Source organism: Myxocyprinus asiaticus, chromosome 4 (genome assembly GCF_019703515.2).
Source record: "Myxocyprinus asiaticus isolate MX2 ecotype Aquarium Trade chromosome 4, UBuf_Myxa_2, whole genome shotgun sequence".
In the NCBI taxonomy this organism is placed as follows: Eukaryota; Metazoa; Chordata; class Actinopteri; order Cypriniformes; family Catostomidae; genus Myxocyprinus; species Myxocyprinus asiaticus.
The window spans coordinates 54,101,016-54,128,439 of NC_059347.1; the positions used below are offsets into that span (position 1 = coordinate 54,101,016).

The window sequence follows — 27,424 nt, forward strand, 5'->3', positions numbered from 1 at the left end:
ATTAACTCTAAGCCTTTCTACTCGCCGCGGGAGTTTTCTTCGTTTATTCTGGTGAGTGTGTATATCGCGCCAAACGCGTGTTTGAACACAGCGCTGCAACAGCTGGCTGATCAAATCACAGACACAGAACAACAATACCCGGACTCAGTTATTATAATTCTTGGGGATTTTAACAAAGCAAATCTCACATGTGAACTGCCAAATACAAACAGCACATTACATGCCCCACCAGAGACAGGAACATACTGGATCATTGCTACACAACAATAAAGGATGCATATCACTCTGTCCCTAGAGCAGCTTTGGGACTCTCTGATCACTGTCTGGTTCATCCTTTTCCAAACTACAGGCAGAAATTAAAATCAACCAAGCCAGTAGTAAGGACTGTAAAGAGATGGACCAATAAAGCAGAGCGAGAACTACAAGCCTGCTTCGATTGCACGGATTGGAGTGTTTTTGAGGCTGCAGCCACAGACCTGGACGAGCTCACAGATACTGTTACATCATATATCAGTTTCTGTGAGGATATGTGCATTCCTACTAGGACTTATTTAAAGTTCAACAATGACAAACTGTGGTTTACAGCAGAGCTCAGGCAGCTTCGTCAGGCCAAAGAGGATGCTTACAGGGGTGGGGATAAAGTCTTGTACAATCAGGCCAGGAACACACTGAACAAGGATATCAGAGTGGCTACAAGAAGATACCCTGAGAATCTGAAAAACAAGTTTTCAGCTAACGACCCTGCATCAGTGTGGAGTGGCATGAAAGAACTCACAAATTACAGGACTCCTACCCCAACCCTGTAGGTAACCAACAACTGGCTGATGACCTGAATGTGTTCTACTGCAGATTTGAAAGGCCCAAGCTCACACCCCACACCCACTCTGACCTTCAATTCACACAAACACCAACACCTCCTGCAACCCCCCTCCTCCCCCCTCCTGCTACTCAACCTGCACTTAAGATCTGTGAAGATGACGTGAGCCGCGTCTTTCGGAAACAAAAGACGAGGAAAGCTTCAGGCCCAGATGGCGTCTCACCAGCGTGTCTTTGATCCTGTGCTAACCAGCTGGCCCCCCATCTTCACACAGAACTTCAATAGATCACTGGAGCAGTGTGAAGTCCCATGCTGCTTCAAATGCTCAATCATTATTCCTGTCCCAAAGAAACCAAAAATCTCAGGACTTAATGACTACAGACCTGTCGCCCTGACGTCTGTGGTCATGAAATCATTTGAGTGACTGGTGTTGGCCCACCTGAAGAACACTGAAGATCCCCTTCAATTTGCTTATGGAGCAAACAGGTCTGTGGATGATGTAGTCAACATGGGATTGCATCATATCCTGCAACATCTGGATAGACCAGGGATATATGCAAGGGTCATTTTTGTGGACTTCAGTTCGGCTTTCAATACCATCATCCCAGCAATACTCCAGAATAAATTACATCAACACTCTGTTCTCATGTTTATCTGTTAGTGGATTACCAGCTTTCTGATGGACAGGCAGCAGCTTGTGAGACAGGGGAAACTCACTTCTAGCACCTGTACAATCAGCACTGGTGCCCCCCAGGGATGTGTGCTCTCCCCACTACTTTTCTCCCTCTACACCAATGACTGCATCGCCAAGGACCCCTCTGTCAAGCTCCTGAAGTTTGCAGACGACACCACTGTCATCGGCCTCATCCGAGATGACGATGAGTCTGCATACAGAAGGGAGGTTGAACAGCTGGGTGTCTGGTGCAGTCAAAACAACCTTGAGCTGAACACGATCAAAACGGTGGAGATCATTGTGGACTTTAGGAGGAACAACCCAACACTGACCCCCCTCACCATTCTAAACAGCACTGTGGCAGCAGTGGAGTCATACAGGTTCCTGGGCACTACCATCTTCAGGACCTGAAGTGGGAGACCCATATTGACTCCATTGTGAAAAAGGCCCAGCAGAGGTTGTACTTCCTTCGCCTCTGCACTTCAATAACTGTCTGGTTTGGTTCAGCTACAAAATCAGACATCAGAAGACTACAAAGGTCAGTTCGGACTGCTGAGGATTATTGGTTGCCCCCTGCCCCCTCTTCAAGAACTATACACATCCAGAGTGAGGAAAAAGGCTGGAAAAATCACTCTGGACCCCACTCACCCTGTCCACTACCTTTTTGAACTGTTGCCTTCTGGCCGATGCTTCAGAGCACTGAGCACCAGAACCGTCAGGCACAGGAACAGTTTTTTCCCTCAGGCTATCCATCTCATGAACAGATAAATTGCCCCACTGAGCAATAACTATGTGCAATACACAGTTTAGTCTTTTTTATGTTTATCCAACACATCCAACCTCTTCTGCCATTTCATTCCTCTGAAAAAACAAAAAAAAAAACATTTGCACTGTACATATCAGATAACAGATTGTATTAGATTTGCACTACCTATGTGTATGTGTGTGTCTGTACGTATGTGTATAATTATTTTTTATGTTTTATTATTATCTATGTCCTGCTGCTGTTTTTGTATGGTTTTTGTATTGTTGTACTCTGGAAGCTCCTATCACCAAGACAAATTCCTTGTATGTGTAAGCATACTTGGCAATAAAGCTGATTCTGATTAGACGTATATTTGAGGTTAGACATAATCTGTGCACTAGGAACACAAACGGCATGTTCTTCCTGGGCTCTAAGTACGTACACTTTATAATAAACTTGAGTACATTTACATATAGTTATTAACATGAACAATACTTGAATATTTTATTAATTTTGGTCAAGGTTCATTTCTACACATACTAATACAGTTTTAACCATAAAAGTTGTGTGTTAACATTATTAAGTGCATTTTAAATGGCAATGAACAAACAATGAACAATAGTACATTTATAATTAAATTAACATTCACAAAGATTAATATATGCCGTAAAAAATATTGTTCATTGTAATTTCATAATACCAAGTGCATTCATTTTAATGTATAGAATCTTAAATGTTATAAGTGTCACCCATAAATGACATCATTTACAGCACAAAATGTGAAAATCTCTTTCTGCTTTTTTTTCAAATCACAGTACAATAACTCATCAATTCAGTAACATTATGAATACATTTGCAAGAGGATCTAGTCTTGTTTCTTTGTTTTCTCCCATCTAGCATGTTAAGTCCTTGCAATGAATGACCTAAAAAGTAACATGAAAATGAAAAAGCACAAATAAATAACATACATTCTCATACAGACAGGAGTGTTGTTTCAGTAAGATCACACTGGCACAGGTAAAAATCTGTGCAAGATCAGTCGATATTTTTTCTTTCCTCCTCGTTTTCTTTTCCCTTTATTTTATCATTTCCTCTTAGCCTGTGTCGCTACTTTTCAGCATCTCTCAATCGACAAGCCACAGCTGTGATGAGGGCAGCCCCTTTTCCACTGCCGTCTTCTGATTGGACGAGAGTGACCTCACAGTTGGGCGCCAGGTCTCTTAAGGTCTCCCGCATGATGGTGGAAAAGCTGATAAAACGAGAAAAAAAAAAAAAGAAAAAAGAGAGCAGAACCAGCACGATTAAGCCACCAAATTAGGAAATCAGACTACAAGTAAAATATGAGGTTTTTGTCACTTTAAAATCCATTTTTTTTCAATACCCTTGAAATTGTTTAATAAGTGCAGCTATTAATAAGTTTCTTTCCTGTGTTGATATATTTCCTTCTGAAACAAGAAGTTGGCGTGGGACATATCAAAGGGCTTGTCCCTTTTTTAAATAGCCATTAACAGAAACATGATTTGCTGCTTGGCAGAGCGCAAGTCTGGTTCCAGAAGAAAAAACAGCATTACATTTTTCCATAGGTTAATTACTTTTTAACGATAACTTATTAACCGTCAAAGACAGTCCTATCATGAGCTCCGCAGTTGTATATGGATGGTATATGCTTCTGTTAAAGCCATTATTAGTCGGTGTTATTTCAACTGAATCTTTTAGAAATTGTGTCTAATAGCGAAATTCCTGGTGAAGAACTACACTATGATCCTGAGGAGAACCGCTCCACCAATCAGACAATTGTGGCCAACAAAGCACACCAAGCAAGCTCATCAGCGACCACCTACTCGCATAACATACTGACCACGTTTACATACACTTAAGAAAACGGTTTATTCCAGGGTTTATGCAGAAAGCGGCATTCTGAAATGTCATGTAAACCAGAACGCTGATTTCCTTACGCCATTTAAAGGATTAAAAGAAAGCGGTTTAACACACCTAGGTTTCTCTCAGAAAACACGGCTTAATGTGGTCATGTAAATGCATTAGTGGTGTTCTGATGGGTGAAGAGTGTGTGTGCTGGAACAGACCAGGATAACAAACATCACAGGATGAAGCCCAACAAGTCAATACAGTAAACAGAATTCAACATTTATGGAAGTACAGTGGGAAAATCACATATACTCTAAACTATACACATTTTTACACACCAATGTAAAATACAAAATCTCCCTCACGATCGTGTATAGACTCGTACATTGGGGAAATCCCAGAGTTTTACGTAAGAGGGAAACCCCACTATTGCAGTGCAATTCAGCTGCAGGTCGCGATAGAAAGTTAAGGAAACAAACACGGCAACAACTGTAGAATATCTGGAAATAAAGCAAAGCAACAGAGAATAAAATAATGAAGTCTTCTTTGGCATTGCAGGGAAATTACATTGTCACTGGGAAATTACGTAGTCACTGTGAATGACTTTCTTGACTCTCTCAAACTACTCATATATTTGCAAATATCTGAATATTTTGCATTAAAATTCAAATGTATTGTTTTTAAACTTATGATAAACAACTTTAAATCAATAGTTTTCTATTTTTCCATTGTTTTGTTTTGTTTTTTTATTTGATTACATCATCCACAATGAAGTTGCCCAGGTTACTGATTGGTTTGCAGGTCTGAAGAAATTAAACATGAGCAAATGAAGAAATATGGTTGATTTACTTTTTACAGTGACAATGAAACACAATCGTAAAATCGCTTTTTCCAAGGCTAGAAGTAATATTTCTATCAAATGTGTCACTGGAGAAAAAAAATAAGGCTTTTCCCTTAGAACACTGATTTAGTACAGTTCTCTCAGCATAAAAGGGATCCATCATTTTGATTTAGACAATGCCCTTTTTCAAATGCAACACTCAGCAAGACATTAAAATACATGTAGGCAGGGGGCTTTTGAAAATTAGGTTTAAAAGCACATCATCTCATAGGAGGTTTAGGGTGTTTTATACTTTTGATCAAAAGCATGAAATGGTGTCATTGATGCTTCTGTCTAAACTTCTAAGGTTGCATAAGGATGTTTCAAACTTTTTTGCAGCACATGCTGAGAAAATACTTCCCACCACTGCCTAAAACAGACTCAATGTAGTAAAAAAGTCCACAAAGTCAATAAATAAAGCATTATGAACATATTTATAACTAAGAGCAGTCTGGTGATGCTGTAACACCTTTGCAACATGAAACTGTACCATTATTTATGTCTTGCCAGACTTAATAGGGCCATTTTTTTCCCTTTCTCTACTATGGGTGGAAATCTTTAGGGAGCTAATCATTCAATTTGGTTTTGATTTAAGGAGTCACAATGCAATTGCAAAACAATTCACAATGCATTTATATTTTTCAGCAACAGCCAGTTGATATATATTCACTGTGTACACACACCTTTCATGGTAATTTACTGTATGCCACCCTGGCAGTGTAATAAGGACGGCTTTAGTCAGTTCCCAAATGTTTCAATTTCATGTGGCAGATTTTGCAAACCACATGGCACTTATCTGTGCCTGTAATGTTTTGTCATTCACGTGCTTTTTCAATAAACAACATTTATGTTTACTCATTTAGCAGATGCTTTTATCCAAAGCGACAAAAGTGATTCATCCTAAGGAGGCAATAATATGAGAAGTACTGCAATGCAAAGTTTCAAGCTGCTCAGAAGTATAATTAGAGGAAGGTGAGAGACAGTGGTGAAAGAATAGATTTACTTTTTTAAAGAAGAAGAACGGAGACAAACGGAGTTTGTGCATTAGTAGGATTGGGTCAAGTGCTCATGGAAAAGATGGTTCTTTAGATGTTTCCTGAAAGCAGCTAGAGAATCAGCTGCTCGGCTGGAGTTCGGAAGGTCGCTCCACCAGCAAGGAATATTGTGAAAATTAGTTATATTTTGTGTATTTCTGCAGAATTGTTTGAGAAAGCATCACAATGCACATGTGAAAAAAATTGTTAGAAGGGACATTAACAAATAAGGTTGTCCGAACTGATAAAAATGCTAAATATTCTAAAATCGAGTTTAAAACGCATGTCAAGTTCGTAGAAATGTAATCTTTGTGTCCATGTTGGTTTAACTTTATTCTACAGCATTTTCTAAAATATAAAAAAAAAGACTTAAATACTTTTTAAAATATTAAAATACTTTCCTTGCACCTTGAATACATGTGAATGCAACTTGTCTGGTCTAAAGTTTTACTCTGTTTTTTTTTTTTTTTGGTCACAGGACAGCAAAATGGCTACGTACATCTTGGTTACACCACACACATTTAATATGGTGGACAAAAGTTTTTCAAATAATATCAAACAACTTTGATCTCAGTAATTGAAAATATATTCATAATATAAGCGGTGCATTCAAGTAATTGTTTGATGAACTGCATTTTAGATGTAGACCGATATATGGTTTTTCGATTAATCGGTGCCGATAGCTGCTTTTTAGATATGCAAGCGTAAGCGTAGTTCTAGCAGGAAGGTCTCGGGATTCATTCATCAGGCATCATATCCAATCACAATACAGCGTCCGCTTTATAACCCCGCCTGCTGCCTCTCATTGTTTGCATACTTTCGTGTCTTCACCCCCCATCTCCACCAGTTTAGGTCTAGTCCTGGGTGGGGATAAGCTCCGCTCCCCTGCCGTCATCGCCTCCGGCGGGATCTGATGGTTCAAACAGCATTGGAGCGCTGAACCACAGGACAGAGCTTACGCCAAATTATATAAATATAATTTGTATAATTCTGATAGTTGCTGATGTTTTTTTTTTAGGCCTCCATGTTCCTTTGTGTCTGGCTCTGGAAGATTCTACAGTTAGAAAAGCTTGGTTCAAAAGTTTAACAGCAGCCTAAATCTTGAAAAACAAATACTGACACCTCCTGGGGATTTTCTGTATCTAAATCTTTCATTATTGACAATATTAATTCATATTTTTATCTTCACTTCAATGCAAATTTTTTTATTTTGATTAAACAATGAAGTGTTCTAAATTGAAGCGAGGGCATGCAAAGAAACACGCGACTATACGGAAACATGCCCCGTCTCCAACTTCATATCTAGTAAATAATAAACCTTATTCCTTAAACTTATTCCTCATTAAACCTCATCTGGTAAAATATATATAGAATACCCTTTATCTGGAGAATATAAAGGCTATAAAAAGCTTAATTTGTTTCATATTTAAATATAAAGCATTTTAACTGAGCCGATTCTCCATAATTTCAAAATAAGAGTTCCTGGTGTGTTTTGGGCTTGTTTAAAGTAAAAAGTCCCATGTTATGCTCCAAATCTTCATTTTTCTCTGTTTATAATTGGGATTTTGGTTGTACAATAAACTGCATCTGGGATTTTATTCATTTTTGACTCTTGTAGCCCCTACATCTGTGCCAGTCATAGTAAGGAAAGGATAATATAGTTTTTTAAACATTCTATAAATCAATTTTGAAAACCACTGGCCGATTAATCGGTTATCAGCCTTTCCCACCATCTTAGTTATAGATCTGGACAAAAAATATGAGCATCATGTAGTTTAAGAACCACTTTTTAACAAGACTCTATTAGCAGAACAGGATATTAGCAGAAAAAGGTTCTCGCTTTCACTCAAAGCCCAGGATCCTGCTGTGCAGACACTTACTGTGGGTGGAGTTTGTAGAGCGTGCCATCTACTCCAACAGTGATTTTGAGTTGATCAAGGCCACGGTTCAGCCGTATCTTGTCCACAACAGCAGCCAGACCTGCTCCACACAACTGGGCGGCCCGTTTGGACACCACACTGCACACTTCCTTCACAAGAATACTGTCATCACACGTACTGCTCGTCAAACCCAAGTGCTGTAGTATGGAGCGGACCTGCCGCAGTGCCAAACGATCACTGCACAAGGAGGAGATGATTAACCAATCAATGTTAATTAATGATCAATAAAGTCACAGAACAATTTGTATCTTGTATCTCCTCCCGCAAGACAGAACAAGTTGTACTCAATCAATGGCCAATAAGCACTAAGGCTGCATTTTTCAAAACATTACGAAACCAAGCCTAAACTGGTTTGCCAGTCTTAGTTGGTCTCTAAGCCCAATTAGGTTGGTCAAATTTGTAGGTTTTAGAGAGGTTTTGGGCACTTATCAGCTGGACTGCCTGAGAGACCAGTTGGCTGACCAGCTAAACCAGCTGAAGGCAAACTTAGTGTGGTATAAGCTGGGGGGGGGGGGGGTGTTTCAGCAAGGGGATGGAATATGAATAGCAATAAATATGCAAACATCCAAATCAAACGTGTCAAATCAAGTAATAATTTGCAGGAGCGTCTTGTATGAAAATATTACCTTAATAGTATTAGCGAACATAATAGAAAACATAAATATAGTTTGTGTCTTTTGGAACAGAAGATGCAACAAATCTAATTATATGTCCTGAGACGCTTTAGTCTTCTATACTGATATTGGCCATGATCAATGTGCTTAGCATTTCAATAGCATCTTTAAGAAACCAGAAGGCCCCTGGAGCCAAGACACTAATTTGAACGACTGCCTACATGTGATGGACTGCTTACACACCTCTCGATCTGTGACAGGAACTTGGTCTCGAAGATACCACGAGTTTTGAGCCTCTCAGAGAGTTTGCCACGGAAAAGCAGACCTTTAGCCGTGAAGTCCAGGAGAACGTTTCTAACTACCTCTCCAAGATACATCCCACTGATCATCTTCTCGTACCTGAAAATGACAGAAAGAAATGAGCACATTACTCAACGTCCTTCGATCAGTGGTGGCCCATCGGAGGAGGCAAGGGAGATGGTAACAACAAGTGTGATCAAAATATCAGTTGTTTTTATTAAATTTTATTCAATCAAAATGACTTTAAACTCAGTAATTGAAAACCTATTTATCACATAAGCGGTGCATTCAAGTAATTGTTTGGTAAATTGCATTTTAGAGGTAAACTGATACATCGGTTTTACCAATTAATCTGTGCCGATAGTTGCTTTTTAGAATTATCGGTTATCTGCTAAAATCTATGCCGACAATTTCCTTTAAATGTAACAACAAAAGTGATAAAATTAACAGTTGTTTTTATTAAATTTGCATACTAACGTACATAACTCTAGGCCACATACACACTACAAAGTTTCGGGAGTGACAACCACATTTAAATGCAGGAGTGAATCCCCTAAATTATTGTTCCATGTGTGTACGGAATATTGGAGTCACTCCCGCAACTGCGACGATTGACAAGTGTAGCCATAGCAACGCTGCAGCGTCTCGTGCATGTGAAACATGAATGCCACCATTTTAACCCTTTTTTTGAGCAAAGAAATTATCCACTAGAGATGTATTATCATCTGACAATGTTTAGTTAACTGCCGTTAACAGAATCGCTGTGTTTTGGTCACGCGTGTCTAAGAACCTATTGTTAAACAGCACACGCGCTCTGAACTGTAATGTACAGGTAACCCAGAGACCGCAGAGCCGATGAGAGAACCTACTGAAGAGACAGACTGTAATATATAAATGAATGAAGACGCATAAATGTGATTTATACCAGGAGAAGACAGACACGTATCACATGCACCATTAATTACGTTATTAACAACTAGTAGTTCAGTTCGGTTCCGTACACATTGCGTGGAATTTTTGAAAATGAGGTTGTCACTACCTGAATTTTTCGGGAGTTGATTCAGTTGTAGAATGCAGCTGTCACTCCCATATTTTACTGAACTGTGTGTGTACAGAACAGGATTAAGCACTAAAAGGTGAACTGACAACCAAATTTATCTGCAGTGTGTACGTGGCCTCAGATGCCTTTATCTACACCTTTATATGTTTGTTTGTTTTTTATTCATGGTAGCCCAGGTGAGTTTTAATCACTGTATGTATCGGTATGAATTTCAGAGGAGGCTGACGGCATAAAGCAGAAATTAGAAAACTGACCAATCAAAATGGTTATTCAAATGATGAATCATCATCTGCTTCAGTCCAAAATTATATTTGCCTCCTTCCGTGTTTATAACCAATCTTTAACAGCTTGTTTGTGGTTAACGTGACAGGTGAAGAGAAACCTTACAAATTTGCCAAAATATCAATGAAATAAAAGTTATTGGAAGATCTAAAAACACATGAAAGACTGAACAACAGGATTTGACTCAATGAAGTAGTGGAGGATGGAATTTGTCTGCACATACTGTATAAGGTGAGCAGATTTTCCTGTACATGGAATGGGGCCCTCCATTCATTTATAAATGTTTGCATTAATCATAGTCTGTAAATGGCGCTGTCTCATTTGTTCCATTCATTTATTATACTGACAAGTGTTGGGTTGGTGATCGGAAAGATAATAAAATAATTAATGGCAAGCACAAAAAGCCACCTTTCCTAATATAAATCGATGTGTTCTCAGTTTGGACTTGAATATGGCTACTGTATGGCTACTATTGGCTACTGAGATCTTCTGGAATGCTGGTTCAACACCATCTCACCATTTTGAAACACCCTAGGTTTTACTAACTAACTCGATCATAATAATCTAAGTAGTCTTTTAGATTTATATTTTGCAAGCATTTCCATACTGTAATACAGTATGTTTAGGCCCTAGGCCATTAAGTGACTTATAAATAAGTAATAGCACTTTAGAAATCAATTTTAAGTGTAACAGGAAACCAGCATAGAGACCTGATGACTGGAGTAATGTGGTCATTTTTTTTTTTTTTTGGTCAGCATTTTAGCAGTAACATTCTATAGGTACTGCAGCTATCTAATGGTGTTTTTGTTGAATACAGGCACACTTAAAGGAAACGTTCTCCCAAATTTTAAGTTGTCATTATGAACTTGCATGGAAAAAAAGCTGTGTAAAGATTCTTTAAAAGTTCTCTTTTGTTGTTCCATGGAAAAATAACAACATCAAAGGATGAGTGAATAATGACAGAATGTTAATTTTTGGGTGAGCTGTTCCATTAAATCACAGGCAAATATTTCTGCATTGGGACTAACATCTACAGCCCCATAAGAAATGACAAATTTTTCTAAGAGGAAGTTGACCACCTGGCATGAATGAACCTGGTTTAAGTCTTACCGCTGTTTGCCAGAGTTAGCGGACTGATCATCCACAGCTGTATCAAACTCTGTGCAAATGTCATCCAGCTCCCCACAGTCCCCGAATGCTCCCCACTCCATGTTCACACACATCCGGCCCTCACTCCCGTCCACCAGCTCAACGTTAGACATCTCCTCCATGTAGCATGCATTAGTACCTGTGCCTAAAGGACATACAGATGTGCATTGATGCATACTGTACACAGATTATAACAAAAATGTACGAAAGTCATTGCACTAGATAAAAAATATCAAACCAACTAGCATTGATCTAAAACAAAGATAGCCCAAGCACACTTTTCAAGTAGGTTTAAAACAGCAGATTCACATCTGCAGACAAAAAAATGCTAGATCTTTTCTCAGTACCATCTTTCCTTTCCTTAGCATTTTTTACGTTTTTATTTGACATTAATTCCTTTACCAGATGCTTTCATCAAAAGAGACTTACTTTTTGTATCTTTTTTTGTTCTTAAAGGGAAAGTTCACCCAAAAATGAAAATTCTCTCATCATTTACTCACCCTCATTCCATCCCAGATGTGTGTGACTTTCTTTCATCAGCAGAACACAAACAAAGATTTTTAGAAGAAAATCTCATCTCTGTAGGTTCATACAATGCAAGTGAATGTGGATCAGACCTTTGTAGCTCCAAAAATCACATAAAGGAAACATAAAAGTAATCCATAAGACTCCAGTGGTTAAATAAATGTCTTCAGAAGCAATATGATAGGTTTGGGTGAGAAACAGATCAATATTTAAGTCCTTTTTTTACTCTAAATCTCCACTTTTACATCTGAACGTCACATGTGATGCCTGTTTAGTTTCACTTTCACATCTGAAAGTAAAAGTGGACATTTTGAGTAAAAATGACTTACATTTTGATCCGTTTCTCATCCACACCTATTATATTGCTTTTGAAGATATTGATTTAACTACTGGATTCTTATGGATTACTTCTGTTTCCTTTATGTGATTTTTGGAGCTACAAAAGGTCTGATCACCATTCACTTGCATTGTATGGACCTACAGAGCAGATATATTTTTCTAAAAATCTTCGTTTGTGTTCTGCTGAAGAAAGAAAGTCATACACATCTGGGATGGCATGAGGGTGAGTAAATGATAAAGAGATTTTTTTATTTTTGGGTGAACTATCCCTTTAAGGGAAAAAAAGAAACAAAAAGTATCTTTTGATGAAAGCGTCTGCTAAAGTAATAAATGTAATATGTTAATGTAAAAATTGCTAAGAAAAGGAAAGGTGGTACTGAGAAAAGATAGAGCATTGTTTCTTTAGTGCAATAAAATTCAGACATTAAGCTCAATTAAGACTCAAACGTGTTTAAGTGTCCAGTTACTTATAGGGTCACTGAATATGCACAAATCCAATCCAATCTGCATAAGCCAGACTAATCAGAGGCACAAAAAGCCAAGGATCTCACAAACCTACAATGAGTCCAACTTCACATTGTGGGTCCTCATACCCACAGGTCATCATTGTGCCCACGGTGTCATTCACCACAGCTACCACATCTAAATCAAACTCCTTTGAGGAACAAAGACAAAGAGAGAGAGCGGGATAAAGAAACATTAATCAGAGGAAGCCTCAACAAAAGACAGAGCAAATCCACCGTGACTTTCTTTCAGGTCACAATTTTTCTAACTGAACATCTGCTAATTACATCTTGCTATAAAAGGGAGTGTAATTGTAGCTAATGAGTGCAGAAATTGCTTTCGCAGCACTTCAGTGCTGGAAGCAGTAGAGCTCCAGTGGTGGGTGGCACAGCTAACCTCACTGCGATGGATGGCATCTTTCAGCAGTGTAGCCACGTCTTCTCCCTCACAGCCAGAGGCCTTGAAGCCCTTCGTCCACTTTATCAAGACACCCTACAAAGAAGAGGGAAATATAATGGTCACAGGATAACCTTTGAGCACTAAATTCAAATTACTTAACCTAGCAATACCAAGGGCACAGATAATGCACAAAAGAACATAAATCCATATATATATTCTTCTAATTCATTGCATACAATCCATTTACACTACCAATTTCTAATGAATGTGCTGTCTTTGTTTATATCAGTGGTGCTTGACAGGGATTGGACTATATAATAGGAAGCAGATGGTGCAATAACCGGAGAAGAACCTGTTATCTAGACCCACTTGCACCAAGACTTTGGTTTCACGAAAATACCAAAACTCCATGGACAAGCCCACTGACTTTGCATACGATAAAGCATAGTGCTGTGCTGAGCACTAGCGCTCTTAACAAAGGACCCTAGAATTCTAAGCTGTATATTACATCTTAGGGAGTTTTTCTTTCCCACTCTTGCTTTTGACTTGCTCACGGGGGGGTTCTAAGGCAATATTTGTCTATTTTTTTCCTATTTTCTGTAAAGCTGCTTTGAAACTGCATGTATTGTAAGAAGCGCTATACAAATAAAACTGAACTGATTTGAATAAGTTAAAGTAAACATGTATACTGTATGTGTGGGAGTACAGTATGTGTGCATACTCAGACTAACCTGGTCCAGTCGGGTCTGATGGCATGGAAAAGAGAAGGTGAACCCGAGAGGCAGGGATGCCCCCTTCATTCCCATATACTCCAGGAAATCTGCTATACAGTGCACGATGTGATCGAATAACTGCAGAGGACCATTCATACACATTCAAGCACACACATATGTACACTCACATGAGGAAAAGGATCACTCATGCACAAAGTGCATTATCTATATCATCTATATAAGGCACTTGTCACAACCACCTCGGCTCAGGTCAATTCAATATACTTTACACTTTAGTTAAGTAGGAGAAAACATGACACACCTGCATTGAAGGAAACAGTATGGAAATAAGACTTAAACAAGTACAGCTGGATCTTACCACTGGAGTGCTATGCACTGACCACTTTCAAATAAATTGCAAACAGGTGAATGTACTTCAGATTCAAAAACAATCTTTTTACAAAAGGTTGCATAGTGGCTCTAGGTTGCTTATCTTGTAATCCACGACACACAATTCTATCATGTATCCTTAGATAACTTCATTTCAATTCGGTGGCTCAGCTAATGCCAAAAAGGTCTATGTTTTCAGCATTATTTTTTTGGTGTAACATCACATTTTTAATAAATGGAAACTTAGGACTGGGTAATAAAGCTAATAAAAATCATCCTTATTTTCGATAAATGAAAACTAAAAACAAAAAAGGTCATTTTTATTCACAAGTTCCAATCTAAAAATCGGAGACCCAATTAAAATTCTGTCTTACAACTCTCATACTTGTGAGCCATGAGACAAGGAAAGACTGTAAAATAAAAGACGTGGTCTTTATAAATTTAGGGGCGAATTCACTAAGTTGCGCCATTTCTGCTTTTGGTATTGCAGCACAACAACTTGCGTCTTATTGACAAACCACCCACAATTACTTTAATTTAAGCAGAAGCAATCAGTGCTGAAATAGCAGTGTGTCATAAGTATTTAAATAAAGTCATTGTCATTCCTTTCCGTGTGGCCGTGTTTGCGCCGTTGCATGATCAGCATAATTTCTTTAGTTCACCGGGAGCTAAAACAGCACAGACAGCACGTGCAAACAAACAGCACTTTTTCTAGGTGCAGTTCATCCTTAGGCCAATAAAAAGCACATTAAAATCATTGCAATATTCGCAATGTTGTGTAGTTTTGAATACTGCAGGCAAACCCATTGCAAATATATCATGAATTTTTTTAAATGTCTCCCAGCCCTACTGCCATGTAACAGTTCTCATCTTGGATGGGTTTTAATGAAGTGGTGTGTAATTAGGGAGCGTACCTCCTCCCCAGTGCCCTGGGTGATGTCTTGAGGGATAGTGTAGATCTTGTTATGCATCTCAACACTCCGTCTTTTCCCACTTCGAACACGCACCAAGAGCACTCTAAAGTTTGTTCCGCCCAGATCCAGCGCCAAGAAGTCGCCACGCTCTGCAGAGCAAGCACAATAGATTCAGAGACCGTGACAACTCACACAAGCCAAGTCAGACACACACACCAATCAGCTTTAGCAACTTGGCTCTAAGGTTCGGAAAGTATGTTAATTTTCAAATGGAATTGTTCATTTTCAAATGTAATTTCAGGGTAATCGATTTTGTGTGTCACATGCAGTTTAGTTTGACCTCTGATTACCGTCAATAGTCCAAAAGTCTCAGACCCCAATGAATATATGGGATTCTTTTAAATTAAAACCTGGAAATAAACCATTGTAAACCACTGTAAAACCAATGTTTTAGACCCCGTTTCCACCTGGTATTAAGATGCGTTTTTGATGATCGCATCACATGTGGTCAGCGCTAAATACAGGTCTAAACGGGGTCTAAAACGTTTTGTGATTGGATAAAAAAACCCACATACGTCTGTGGTCAAAAACGCATCACATTTTATGTGTAAATGCTAATCTGTCGTGTATGCGTCCCAGCAGCAGTGAAGCACCACCCCTCACCTGTCAATCAACCACTGCGCTAAAACAAGAGTTTAAATTTTGCCTTTTATAAAGAAATAACTGTCCGTCGGTCACAGACAGGGAGGCAACTGAGATTCGTCCTCCGCCACCCAGATTGAGGCGAGAGCACATTGGGAATTGGGCATTCCAAATTGGGGAGAAAAGGGGAGAAAAAATAAATAAATAAATAAAAAATAACCGCCCATTCAGAAAAATTAGGTAAATGGTGGGTAAATAATGAATTTGGGGGTGAACAATTCCTTTAAGAAATTTCAGTGTTTGAGTAGTAGTACAAACTCATGTTAAAACTCAATGTTTCCCATTCTAACCTGTTCCGTCTGGTGTGGACCGCACAAATGTGGGCAGCATTTTGACAGTGGCTGTAGGCTGTGTTTGTTTAGCCAGGCCTCGTTTCATCTCCTCCGTCATCCTTCTCTTCACCTCCATCAGTTGATCACGGCTGAGCCGTAGGGTGTCCAGGATATGCTGACGTTCCGCATGCTGCTTTGCCAACCGGTATGCCACAGCCGTAACCATGGCAGCACCCTTGCCGCTGCCATCCTCAGAGCGTAAGAAACGCACGTCACAGTCAGGCACCAACCGCCGCACCATCTTGTGCATTCTCCGAGCAAACCTGTGGTGAAAATAAGAGAGAGAGAGAGAAAGGGTGCAAAAGCAAGAAAAGAAGAGGCAAGAAAAACATGATAGAGAAAAGAAAAATCGATAAAAAAGCATATATAAAGAACCAGAGAGAAATTTATTTAGTGATATCATCAATTTCCAGTTCACATGTTCCTATTTCATACACAGAATGAAAACAAACTCTGGTGTGGTTGAGATTCACTTTATTTCAATTGTCAAAATGTTGGCAATGTTAGACAATGCCAACATAAACTGCAAGTAGTGGCAAATGAGACTTGAATGAGAATTTGCACTTGTTTCAACTCTTTTATTCTTCAAACAAAGTTCTCTTAAAGGAATACTCTGGGTTTAATACAAGTTATGCTCAATTGACAGCATTTGTGGCATAATACTGATTACCACAAAAAAAAAAACAAAAAAAAAATATTATATATATATATATATAAAATAATAATTAAAGCTGCAAGCAGCAATGCGGATTCCTCCTCAAAACTGCAAATTATGTAAAATCTGACATGGTAGAGACATGTACTTCACACATGTACACAACATTTCATTAATTTGTTATTAAACATTGCAAGAGTCTTCATATGAACTGGTGATTGAATCAAAGTATCGGTTTTATGACTAGTGGATTTGTAAAGCATTATTTTAGCGTTAGCGATAAATAATAGTAAACGGTAATTCTGTCATCTTTGATATATCAAGGTGAAATTTTGCACAGTACTTCAGAGTGATGTCATCTTGAAGCCTGTTAGGTTGGAAAAAACATTAGTCAAAATGGCATTAGATTTTTTGGACATATGGATATTGAGACAATGTGGACATTTACATAAATGCGTTTTGCATTGTATTCATTTTTGCTAAATATCAAATTGAAAGACATGTATCCTACACATACATACCGAGTTTCAAGTCAATTGGAGCTGTGGTTCAGGACTTATGGGGTGGAAATGGCATCACTTTGAAACTGGACAAATTGGGGCGTGGCCTGTAGCGCCACCTAAAGGCTCACGTGGGCCATTTTTGGTGTGGTAATTACTCGTGGCCTGTAGTATCAATGTGCCAAATTTCAAAACTTTTTTACCAAGGAGATCTTGAGTTATTGGGCAATTTAGAGCTACAGGAATAATAATAAGAAGAAGAAGAATACTAACAAAAACAATAGGTTTCCTTCTACCGGAGGAATCCTAATAATAATAATAATATAGATATATGCACTATCTGTGGGTGTATGCGCGCAAACTGTGGGCATTCTGTATGTTAATGAAGTGGCACAGAGCGCAATTAGCTTTTTCCTGAGAAATAGGTCTTTAAACTTTTTAGAACTTATGGTTAATTTTTCAATTATTATTATGTTTCTATTTATAATTGTATTTATGATCTAATTTGTATTCGTATTTATCCATCTGTTTTTGTAGAGTGATTTTTAAGTCACTGCAAAAGGGACCGGTGAATGAAGAGAGGGTAAATTGTTTGGATTTGGTGAAATGAAATGTTATTATTTTTTTGACCACTTCATTATTTTGATTACATTTTTGTTTTGTTTGGAGTGTCATTTAAATTTAGAAATATTTCTGGCTTAATTTTTTCATGTTTAAATGAATGAATTTAATCGACCGGTAAAAGTGAAGTGCGCGAAAAATCCACAGCCTATCATGGAAGGCCATTACAATCACTGTTAATTCTAGCCATGATTTGTGTGTCAGTAGGTCATTATAATTATTAATACTTACATTTTCTATAATATAACAGAGCATACATCCAAGTCCTGAAGAGATCCACATTTTCCATGCATATAAAAGGAGCGTGTAACTTTCATAGAAATATGTCTGACATTCAAAAGAACTTAAATATTTCTATTCTTCTAGTTCATTGCATACAGACTATTAACACTTGACCCAGCCCATTAGCGCCTTACACACGCAATTTTGCCAAACCCAGTTGCATACAGTCCATTTACACTACCAGCTTCTTATGAATGTGCTTTCTTTTTTATATATCATTGGTGCTTGAAGGAATGGACTATATAATATGATGCAGACAATGCAATAACCGCAGAAGAACCTCTGAATTAAATTGCACTTGACCCAACCCATTACATGTGCAATTTCACCAAACCCACTTGCGCCTAGTCTTAGCGCAAGCATGCACGAAAATAACAAAATTTTAATCTTAGCGCTTATCACTCTTAAAAAAATGGCCCACATTAAAATAGGGCTCACATTGTTTACATCTTGCTGCTATATTTTTTTAAACAGTATTTTAACATTTACGGATTGGCTTCATTCATTTTCATTGTAAGTGTTTCACTGAATCCCAGATTTTTGCTCTTTTAGAAAGAAAAGGAGGGACAAAGTCGAACTTTATTTTTGTGGTAATTAACATTATGCCACAAAATGCTGTCTAATTGAGATGAACTTGTAATGAACCCAGAATATTCCTTTAAAGCAATTTGAGCTATTTCAACTTTGTTCTACATCTCTCACTTACTCATTTACATACAGCACATACCACACACACAATTTGTCAAATCCGTCACATTCTTGAAGTGTTTCACTTTGTAACAGGTTGACATATTAGACAGAAGAATATTCCCATCTGGCTAGAGGCAACAAAGCGTGTCACTTTATAAATGATGTCATATTGATCTTAACACAACACAACGAAATGTCTCTCATCCAATCTGCATGTGACTGGCATAAGATTGCACTTTTACGCAGCCCATTAACACAGCCATGCGTTGAGAAAGAATTAAACTCATATTTGAAGGTGCAATCCACACCTTCAGAAAACTGTAGGAAACGTGATCCAGATCCTTTCTACAAACGCACCAGCAAAGGTGTTAGCACACTAGGTGATGAAAGCTGTAAACCTAGATAGGGCGTGCCAAATTAAAATAGCATTCATAATTAACATTCATACTTGAATATTGCTTCCTTTTCTCTGGTCTAGGGAGACCATCTGAACACCAGGTTTGCCAGCTTAGGCTGGTTTAAAATGGTCTCTTTGTCAGTCAAGTAAATACTAAAATACTGCTCTCTAAAACACTGAAGTTTATTTAGAATATTATCTATACATAAGGAAAGAAGTGATTGGCGGTATAGTTAGATAAACATTGGCAATTTCAAAGCAAATATGATAAGAGACTCACAGCACCTAACAGTTAACTGCCACACTAGCTGCAGAGTCATTGTCCGCACCGTCTCTACTGTTCAATTTGTTATTTAAAAAAGCACACAGCAAAATCTATTTTTAATTAAAGCATTGGTGAGCAAGTTGAATTTTGTGCCCTGAGACCATTACTGATTGGATTTGCTGATGATGATGCCTACAAAAGGGCCGAACTGTACACGACCTAAAACAGATTTTTTTTTAAAACTTGGGTTCGGGGACCCCCAGGGAGCCGCAAGGGTGGTCCGCAAACATTTTTAGCGAAAAAAAAAAAAAGGAATAAGAAATAATAATTCGAAATTATTAGGTCTCATTCTAAAAACATGGGATTATCACGATTATTTTATTCAATTGACAACCATAGTTTTAAATCATGAGAAATAAAAGTGCAACTTGTTTGACGACGGGAACTATATATTTTTTATTATTCATTATCTTTGGTGCCAAAAGTGTAGTGGTGCAGAAATTACACTTCAACTTTAAAATTTATATCTTCAGAAGCAATATAATAGGTGTGGATGAGAAACAGATCAAAAATTAAGTCCTTTTTCGACTCTAAATCTCCACTTTCACATCTGAAAGTCACATATGGTGCCTGTTTAGTTTCACTTTCACATCTGAAAGTGAAAGTTAAAGTGGAGATTTAGAGTAAAAAAAAGGACTTAAACATTGATCTGTTTCTCATCCACACCTATCATATTGCTTCTGAAGACATTTATTTAACCACTGGAGTCTTATGGATTACTTTTATGTTTCCTTTTTGAGATTTTTGGAGCTACAAAAGGTCTGATCACCATTTACTTGCATTGTATGAACCTACAGAGATGAGATATTTTTCTAAGAATCTTCGTTTGTGTTCTTCTGAAAAAAGAAAGTCATATACAGGCATGAGGGTGAGTAAATGATGAGAATTTTCATTTTTGGGTGAACTATCCCTTTAAAGACACCTTATATAAAGTGGGACCACTATTCCTTTAAAACTTAACATACTGCAACTGTACATTACTTAAATATATTATTGTGCCAGAATATGTGCTGAAAGAAGAGCAAAACCAAACTAAACAAGTCACTGTATGGCTCATGCACTCACTGTGGGTGGTTTTTGTAGACAGATCCATCTACGCCAACAGTGGTGCGCAGTCTCTCTGCAGCCTTGTTGTCTCGGATCTGCCGCAGTACCGCTGCAAGCGACGCTGCACAAAGATGCGCCGCACGCGTGGACACAATTTGACACACTCGCTGCGTGGCCACACAGTCTTCAGGGGACGGATTCAACCCGAGACCTCTCAACACCTGTTCTGCACTCACCAAACCCTCGTTATTTCTGCATAAGAGAGAGCAAGGTGTTTGCAGGTCATTGGGAGACATACAGTGACCCTATAAAGAATTTTGGACACTTAAGCCACACTTATTTATGAATGTCACTGCACTATATAAAATATCAATATCACTGCATTTTACTTGGAGTCATTTTAAAATTTTTACAACTGGACCGATTTTAGTGAATGTATGAAGTCAGTTCCCCTTAAGTTCACATGGGTGTCCTGACCTCTTTAATGAATATTAATATAGACACACACTCCTCGTGGTTAGCCCATAATAAGAAGAATTCAGCTTTTTGTTTTGTTTTAGACAAGTATGGAGTCTTTATATGGTGTTGACACTGGTGAGAATCAAAAATATATTTTTTATGACTATATGTGACTAAACAGTACATGACAATAAGGTGGCATCATTACCTTAGAATCTGCTAAGATACTATACAAAAATTGCCATTACCAAATGTTCACTTTCATTACACAAAATGAACAATCAGAGCTTAAATTTCAATTAACACAGCACGTTCGTACCTTCTTCTAAACAAAGTTTTAGCTGTCTGAATAAGATTGTAATGTGAAGCCTAAGGCACAAACTTAAAATCACTTTTACTGCAAAACTTTCTCAGTCGATTACCTTATGGAAGACCTGACATTAAGATAAGCCCATGCTAGTAATTCTGAGAAGCATGTCACTTTAACTGAGACTACAGGTGTTCTCCCTCGGCTGTCTTGGTTCGGTGGAGAGATGACTAAATATAGGAACATTAACTGATGATGTGAAACAGGCCTGTACTGGCTTCTAGGAGCTCGTCCTCACACCGAGAGCTCTATTTAATGAGGCTGCAATGCGAGAGTTTCGAACGGCACTGTTAAGCAATAGAAAGTTACAGTTTTGACTTTTTGGGACACAGACCTGGAACCCACTTTCACCTAATGGGTTTTTATAGTCCTTAATTCATCACTAACACTTTGGATGCACTTAAGTACACACCTGGCTATCTACATGTGGGACTTCCTATAAACTTAAACTTTAAGTTTTTAAATAAAGCCAATTTTTCTTACTACAGACTAACCAGAGCCTAAACCAGTAGTAAAAATAAACCACTTTTTCAGTTGGCAGACCACCTCAACAGAAAAATTATAATTGCAGACCATTTAACACACTAAATCTGGGGAAGACCACCGACTAAGTAATTACCAGCATTTTTTAGGTAGAGCACAAATTATCCTTAGTTTACACCCTATATCTTAATACGTATAGCCTCACTTTCAATGATACATAATTTTGCCAGACTGCAAAACAGTATTTTGTTGATTTCATTGAAATTAACTGATAACACTTTACAATAAAATTCCATATGCATGTAAACATGATTTTAGTGTGATAAAATCGCTAACCTTTTCACAGAAGAATTAATGCAAGTGCTTTTATAAAATTATAAGCTACATATTTCTGTGTTTAAACCCTCCAAAACTTGGCCACATTCACTTTCATTGTAAGTGCCTCACTGTAATCTCAATTTTTGCTTTTTTTAAAGAAAAGGAGGGACGAGTCGAAATGGTCAAGTATTACTATAATATCATGATTTTTGAAGTACCATGGTGCTACCTGGGTAGTCTTTAAAATTCCTTCGACTACCATGTAAATACCATAGTAAATTAATATGGTTACTATTCCATACCATGGTGGTACACTGTATACACCAAAGTACCATAGTTTTATCATCTGTTATAACCCTGTACCATGGTTCTTTTTCGTAAGGGGAGAAAAATCATTTTTGTCGGATTGCTAGGTTTTGTCAGATTTAGCTTCAGTAAATCCAGTAAAAATCCAGTAAATTCGCTGCTAAATGTTAGAAAAACAGAATAAGGTACTGACTTTTCATTTTCGATGGTAGACACAAAGGAGGTCTTGAAGTGTCCGGTGGTGAGCAGATCTGGAGTGGTGTGACCCTGGAACAGCAGGCCATCTTTGGCCATCTTCACAAGGATGAGTCTGACCAGCTCCCCCATATACATCCCACTGATCATCTTCTCAAAGCTGCAAAAAAACAAAACACACAGCACTTAATACCCATCTGAAGAATATCAGGCATGTCGTGATGCAGCGTGGCTCAATGGGGCGATTAATTTCCATGCTGGGTGACACATAACCAGGAGAGATCAATCACCCAATAATCTTTATACTATTTGAGCGGGATACTTAACCCCAGGGGGATCATCCCTGTAATCAGCAGATATACATGCATTAGACAGTATGTTTACATTCACCATTACAATCGAGCTACAGCAGGTTTTTCCAAAGTCATGCAATAGACTTCATCTGTCTAAGTATATATGACACAATATGTAATCAAATATTTGAAGGAAGGACTTCAGCTGAGGAAATACTGGTAATACACAGCCACAATCATTGTCTTTCAGAGCACATGCACTACACCAAGCCCAACTGTGGCTCGATTTATGTGTATGCATGCTGTACGAAGACTTATAGGATTATCTAGGTCTGTAAAGCGGCATCACACTAGCAGGTTCAAACACTTGCTGATGAACAAATGGTGGAGGGGTGACGGACATACCAACTCACCGCACGTGGAGCTCACCGAAATTACAACAGGAGTACCATGTGAGTGATTTAGGATGTGATTCTTGGAGTAACTTTACCTTATAAAAGTGTGTGATTGTATACTTATTCCCTTGAGGCTTGCATAGAACACGTATGTGCAGCTTTCAGTGAGTAACAAATGACATACCATAAAAACAGACTGTTGTGCTTTCTGATTTCATTAGTCATTTTAGTGTGGAAAAAACGCTTGGTGACAGAATCACTTTGGATTGCAATTAGTGTTTGTGATGATATGCAGCTGAGTGCGATCGCAGATGAAAACATTCAGATCAGCTTGACGTGTAGTCAATTCCAAAATGTTGGAATCCTTTTTTCCTGTTGCTGGAACCATTAACTCAGCAGGGAGTAATGTCATTATGTAGTAATTATGTGTGATTAATGATCTCCTGCTGGAAGATGCTGTTGCGCACTCCGTCTCTCACCTACTGGCCAGCAATTATGTAAATGAAGCTCACACTTGAAAATCACTGGAAAAACCGGCTAGCAGTCAGACTAAAGCATATACAGTTGAAGTCAGAAGTTGACATACACTTAGGTTGAAGTCAATAAAACTCATTTTTTAACCACTCCACAGATTTTATATTAGCAAACTACACTTTTGGCAAGTCGTTTAGGACATCTACTTTGTGCATGACACGAGTCATTTTTCCAACATCTGTTTAAAGACAGATTGTTTCACTTTTAATTGACTATATCACAATTCCAGTGGGCCAGAAGTTTACATACACTAAGTTAACTGTGCCTTTAAGCAGCTTGGAAAATTCCAGAAAATGATGTCAAGCCTTTAGGCAATTAGCCAATTAGCTTATGATAGGCTAATTGGCTAATCGGAGTAAATCGGAGGTGTACCTGTGGATATATTTTAAGGCCTACCTTCATACTCAGTGCCCCTTTGCTTGACATCATGGGGAAATCAAAAGAAATCAGTCAAGAAAAAATAATTGTGGTTCATACTTGGGAGCAATTTCCAAATGCCTGAAGGTACCACGTTCATCTGTACAAACAATAGTATGCAAGTATAAACACCATGGGACCATGCAGCCATCATACCGCTCAGGAAGGAGACGCATTCTGTCTCCTAGAGATGAACGTAGTTTGGTGTGAAAAATGCAAATCAATCACAGAACAACAGCAAAGGACCTTGTGAAGATGCTGGGGGAAACAGCTAGACATGTATCTATATCCACAGTAAAATGAGTCCTATATCGATATAACCTGAAAGCCTGCTCAGCAAGGAAGAAGCCAATGCTCCAAAACCACCATAAAAAAAGCTAGACTACAGTTTGCAAGTGCACATGGGAACAAATATCGTACTTTTTGGAGAAATTTACTCTGGTCTGGTGAAACAAAAATTTTACTTTTTGGCCATAAGACCATCTTTATGTTTGGAGGAAAAAGGGTGAGGCTTGCGAGCAGAAGAACACCATCCCAGCCGTGAAGCATGGGGGTGGCAGCATCATGTTGTGGGAGTGCTTTGCTGCAGGAAGGACTGGTGCACTTCACAAAATAGATGGCATCATGAGGAAGGAAAATTATGTAGATATATTGAAGCAACATCTCAAGACATCAGCCATGAATTTAAAGCTCGGTCGCAAATGGGTCTTCCAAATGGACAATGACCCCAAGCATACCTCCAAAGTTGTGGCAAAATGGCTTAAGGACAACAAAGTCAAGGTATTGGAGTAGCCATCACAAAGCCCTGACCTCAATCCGAAAATTTGTGGGCATGAAAAAGTATGTGCAAGCAAGGAGACCTGCAAACCTGACTCAGTTACACCAGTTCTGTCTGGAGAAATGGGACAAATTTCCAGCAACTTATTGTGAGAAGCTTGTGGAAGGCTACCCAAGTTAAATAATTTAAAGGGAATGTTACCAAATGCTACCAAATACTAACAAAATGTATGTAAACTACTGACCCACTGGGAATGTGATTAAATAAATAAAAGCTGAAATAAATAATTCTCTCTACTATTATTCTGACATTTCACATTCTTAAAATAAAGTAGTGATCCTAACGGACCTAAGACAGGGAATGTTTTCTATGATTAAAATGTCAGGAATTTTGAAAAACTGAGTTTAAATGAATTTGGCTAAGGTGTATGTAATTCCAGGGAAATTATTGGACTTTTAGTGTCAGCACAACAACTCTCAGAAGTGATCCTAACTGTCAGAGGCAGAACTGTCACTCACAGCTGTTTGCCAGGGTTGAGAGAGCCTGCATCAATCTCCCGGTCGAAGTCAGTGCGGAGGTCGTCCAGGGCGCCGTCGTCTCCAAACGCGCCCCACTCCATGTTTACACACATACGACCCTCGTCACCATCCACCAGCTCCAGGTGCCGCATCTCCTCCATGTAGCAAGCATTGGTGCCCGTACCTGCAAAACACAGCCAGTCTTAGGGGCCGTTCACAATGGATATGTGCTTGCATTCCATCCAGGGTTAGAAATGAATTTGAGCTTGAAGAAGAAAATGACACCAAAAGTGACTAAAATGTATCCGAAATTCAAAATGTGGGAAAAAGAGTTTATGCTGATTTAATTTTTTAGGTAACATTCTAATTACTTAAATTGAGAACTTATTTTAATGAATAATTAAAATATTTTATTTGAAAAAAAGGGTAAAAAAATAAATAAAAATAGGTCCAAAAAGCACAAAGGCAGAATAAAAGACTCCAGTGGTTAAATCCATATCTTCAGAAGCTATATGATAGGTGTGGGTGACCAAACAAAAAAAAAAAAAAGAAAAAAGAAACAAATCAAAATGTAACTCCTTTTTATTATAAATCTCCACTTTCACTTTCTTCTTTTGTTTTTGATGATTTGCATTTTTTGTGTATATGAAAAAAAAAATCGTGTAGCCCACCTACTTGGCAGGGGGGAGAATTTATAGTAAAAAAGAAAAAAAAGAAGAAAAAAAAAGAAAGGAGGACTTAAATATTGATCTGTTTCTCACCCACACCTATTATATACAGTTGTGGCCAAAAATATTACACTTCCCATTTTGTGAAGCTCAACAACCATTTGCTGCACATCAGAACTATATTCTTTAGTCTAACCCACTGTGATTGATTATTAAGGGAATTTGGCCTGTGTGTTACCTCATATTTATACCCCTGTGAAACAGGAAGTCATGGCTGAACAAGTCACCCAGGTGCACTAAAAAAATGTAAAATATGAATGTGAATATACTATTTACTCATAAGAATTTCTAGGGGGTGCCAATAATTGTGGCCAACGTGTTTTGGAGAAAAATATTCATTTAATGAGATATTTCCCCTCTTTCAATTGTTTTACTTCAATTAAAGGTTAGATTTTTTGTACATTTTTTGAATGAAAGATCAAAAGGATAAACAATGCAGATTTTTTTTCACAGCCTTCTTTGCTCATATTTACCAAGGGTGCCAATATTTTTGGCCACCACTTTAGTTTCAATAGATATGGAATAAACCCCTGGAGTCATATGGATTGCTTTTATGCTGCCATATTGTCCTTTTTGGATCCTCACAGTTCTGGTCACCATTCACTTGAATTGTGAGAACTTTTGAGATATTTTTGCAAAACTCTTCATTTGTGTTCTGCAGAAAAAAGAAAGTCATACACATCTAGGATGGCATGAGGGTGAGTAAATGATGAGAGAATTTGGATTTTTGGGTGAACTATTCTTTTAATAAAAAATAAAAAAAACGATTTGAAGTTTATTAATTTCTGATGCTAGTTCCATCAGCACTATTTTTAAATTGTTGCTCTAGCTATTTTTAAATTATTGCTCTATGTATATCTGATCTACTCCATCATTTTGAGTCACTTTGTCCCAGAAACAAATTTAAAGTTTTATTGGATTGCATTTTAGTGATTTTA

General features: G+C 38.0%; 1 protein-coding gene across 1 annotated transcript in view; it reads right to left on the reverse strand.

The window, feature by feature from the left end:
* Nucleotides 1–2,706: 2,706 nt before the first annotated feature.
* The window catches only part of LOC127439674 (hexokinase-2-like), a 50,768-nt gene continuing 26,050 nt past the window's right edge, over nt 2,707–27,424 (reverse strand). The window contains exons 7-18 of the mRNA XM_051695915.1: nt 25,759–25,942; nt 22,822–22,983; nt 20,714–20,947; nt 16,137–16,441; nt 15,145–15,293; nt 13,859–13,978; nt 13,125–13,220; nt 12,780–12,879; nt 11,322–11,505; nt 8,813–8,968; nt 7,896–8,132; nt 2,707–3,484 (exon numbers count right to left, since the gene is read on the reverse strand). Coding sequence (XP_051551875.1) covers nt 3,343–3,484; nt 7,896–8,132; nt 8,813–8,968; nt 11,322–11,505; nt 12,780–12,879; nt 13,125–13,220; nt 13,859–13,978; nt 15,145–15,293; nt 16,137–16,441; nt 20,714–20,947; nt 22,822–22,983; nt 25,759–25,942 — 2,069 coding nt within the window. The 3' untranslated portion in view covers nt 2,707–3,342. The remainder of the gene's footprint in view (nt 3,485–7,895; nt 8,133–8,812; nt 8,969–11,321; nt 11,506–12,779; nt 12,880–13,124; nt 13,221–13,858; nt 13,979–15,144; nt 15,294–16,136; nt 16,442–20,713; nt 20,948–22,821; nt 22,984–25,758; nt 25,943–27,424) is intronic.